Source organism: Quercus suber, unplaced genomic scaffold (assembly GCF_002906115.3).
Source record: "Quercus suber isolate HL8 unplaced genomic scaffold, Cork oak 2.0 scaffold_57, whole genome shotgun sequence".
In the NCBI taxonomy this organism is placed as follows: domain Eukaryota; kingdom Viridiplantae; phylum Streptophyta; class Magnoliopsida; order Fagales; family Fagaceae; genus Quercus; species Quercus suber.
In genome coordinates, this window is record NW_027069522.1 from 302,502 (window position 1) to 304,577 (window position 2,076).

At 33.4% G+C, this 2,076-nt stretch overlaps 1 protein-coding gene across 1 annotated transcript in view; it reads left to right on the forward strand.

Annotated features, from left to right (window-relative positions):
• The first annotated feature begins 743 nt into the window (after positions 1 to 743).
• The window catches only part of LOC112023895 (alanine--glyoxylate aminotransferase 2 homolog 2, mitochondrial), an 11,752-nt gene continuing 10,419 nt past the window's right edge, over positions 744 to 2,076 (forward strand). The window contains exons 1-2 of the mRNA XM_065772339.1: positions 744 to 1,001; positions 1,618 to 1,788. Of these exons, the coding sequence (XP_065628411.1) occupies positions 759 to 1,001; positions 1,618 to 1,788 (414 nt within the window). The 5' untranslated portion in view covers positions 744 to 758. The remainder of the gene's footprint in view (positions 1,002 to 1,617; positions 1,789 to 2,076) is intronic.

The window sequence follows — 2,076 nt, forward strand, 5'->3', positions numbered from 1 at the left end:
CACAAACACCCGAAAAATAGTCCTGAATTCTCGGAATCTTAATTCCCTCACAAATTCTAAAAACCAAATCCGAGGAATCAGAAAGACAGAGAGGTAGCGAGGAAATTAAAATGCAGGGAATTCTAACGAGAAAGGTATTTTCGGGAAGAATTTCCCTGTGCTCACAACCTCGCTGCTTCTCTCAACTAGCCCAGAAGAACGCCTCTCTTCAAGAAAATGATGTCACTGTTCCGAAAATGCCCCCCTTTGATTACTCTCCTCCGCCTTATAATGGTCCCACCGTCGATGAGATCATGGCCAAGCGACAAGCTTATCTCATCTCAGCTTCATTGTTTCATTTATACAAGAAACTGTAAGTCACTCACCACACCTGATCATTTCTCCTCCTCCTCTCTATCTCTTGTTTCTGAAAAATCATGCATTTCACTGTTTCACTTTTTGAAGATGAGGGATTCTTATCCCAACTAATAAAAAATCTTATGGTCAAATAAAACTCGGGAATCTCGTCTTAAAATAACGTGAGTACTAGTTATCTCAATTGATAAGTTCTCCTATCAATATGTTTATTTATGTGTTCGAGTCATCTCGATAAAATTTCATATCATCTAACAATATTTGGACTAATTCTGTCAACCATAAATTTAAGTTTTTAATATCTCATGATATTTAGATGATCAAAGATCATACGTGATGATTGTTTCTCAATTCATACTACCATTATTTTGTTCTATCATTGTGAATAGTAATTTAATTTATGTATGATTGGGCAGCTGAACGTGGTAGATGGGAAGAGGCAGTACTTGTTCGACGATGAAGGCCGGCGATACCTGGACGGTTTTGGAGGAATAGCTACCGTGGGTTGTGGCCACTGCCACCCGGACGTGGTGGAGGCTATTGTCAATCAAACTAAGCGCTTGCAACACTCCACTGTCCTCTACCTCAACTCCGCCATCGCTGACTTTGCCGAGGCCCTTGCTTCCAAGTTGCCCGGCGATCTTAACGTACATATAATAATTATATATTATTTGTTATTAGTAATTATTCAATATTCCGAGAGTAACATCATTTTCTATCTTGCATGATATAAGTTGTCATGAAAATAAAATATTACTACTAAATATGGAATAATTTCTCAATATTGTTAACGCTTTCTAAGGAAACTTAGTAGCAACTTTATATTTTTTTATGATAGTAGGTTAATTTGGATGATTTTTTTTTTTTTGGTTGGTAAAATTTTTGTTAAAAATAATTTGGTTTTCGTCAAAATTATAAGTGTTTAGCTATATACTTTTACCAAAAATGATTACTAATAAAATTTGTGGGTTCAAAGCCTGCTATATGGTTGTTTGTTTTTTTTTTTTTTTTTTTAAGATTATTTGACTTATAAGTTAGATGCACTTTTTAAAGGTTTTATATACACACATATATATATATATATAGAATTGTTTTTAATAAATAAACTAACCCAAGAGTGTTGTTGTATAACAAGAAATACACGTCAAATTTATTTTATGTTTCTTGATGATATAGATGATTGTTGAAGTAATTTATACGTGGAGTGTGTTTTTTTTTTTTAAAGAATTATGTAACTTTGTGACTATGTTTTATTATTTGTAGGTGGTGTTGTTTACGAATTCTGGGACGGAAGCGAATGAGTTGGCTTTAATGATGGCGAAGTTGTATACAGGGTCCCATGACATAATATCACTTAGAAACGGGTACCATGGAAACGCAGCTGGAACTATGGGGGCCACAGGACAGAGCGTTTGGAAATACAATGTTGTTCAGGTAAATAATAAAATTCTCCTTTCATTTCAATGAAATTCTTCTACAATTATCTCTTTCTTCATCCATATTTTCTCAAGCCCCAAAAAAGTGCGTGACACACAAATAATATTTAACAAAGTACATAATTTTAGATGGTCTAAGTTGGGTGATGGTATTTTATCTGAAAAACAACTATAATAATTTTTTACTCATTACAAAACTTATATTTAAGAATTTTAAACAGTCAAGGGTTAGGAGTATTTTCGAGTGAATTGAATCATAACTTGACTTTAAACTTTTTTTTTTTTT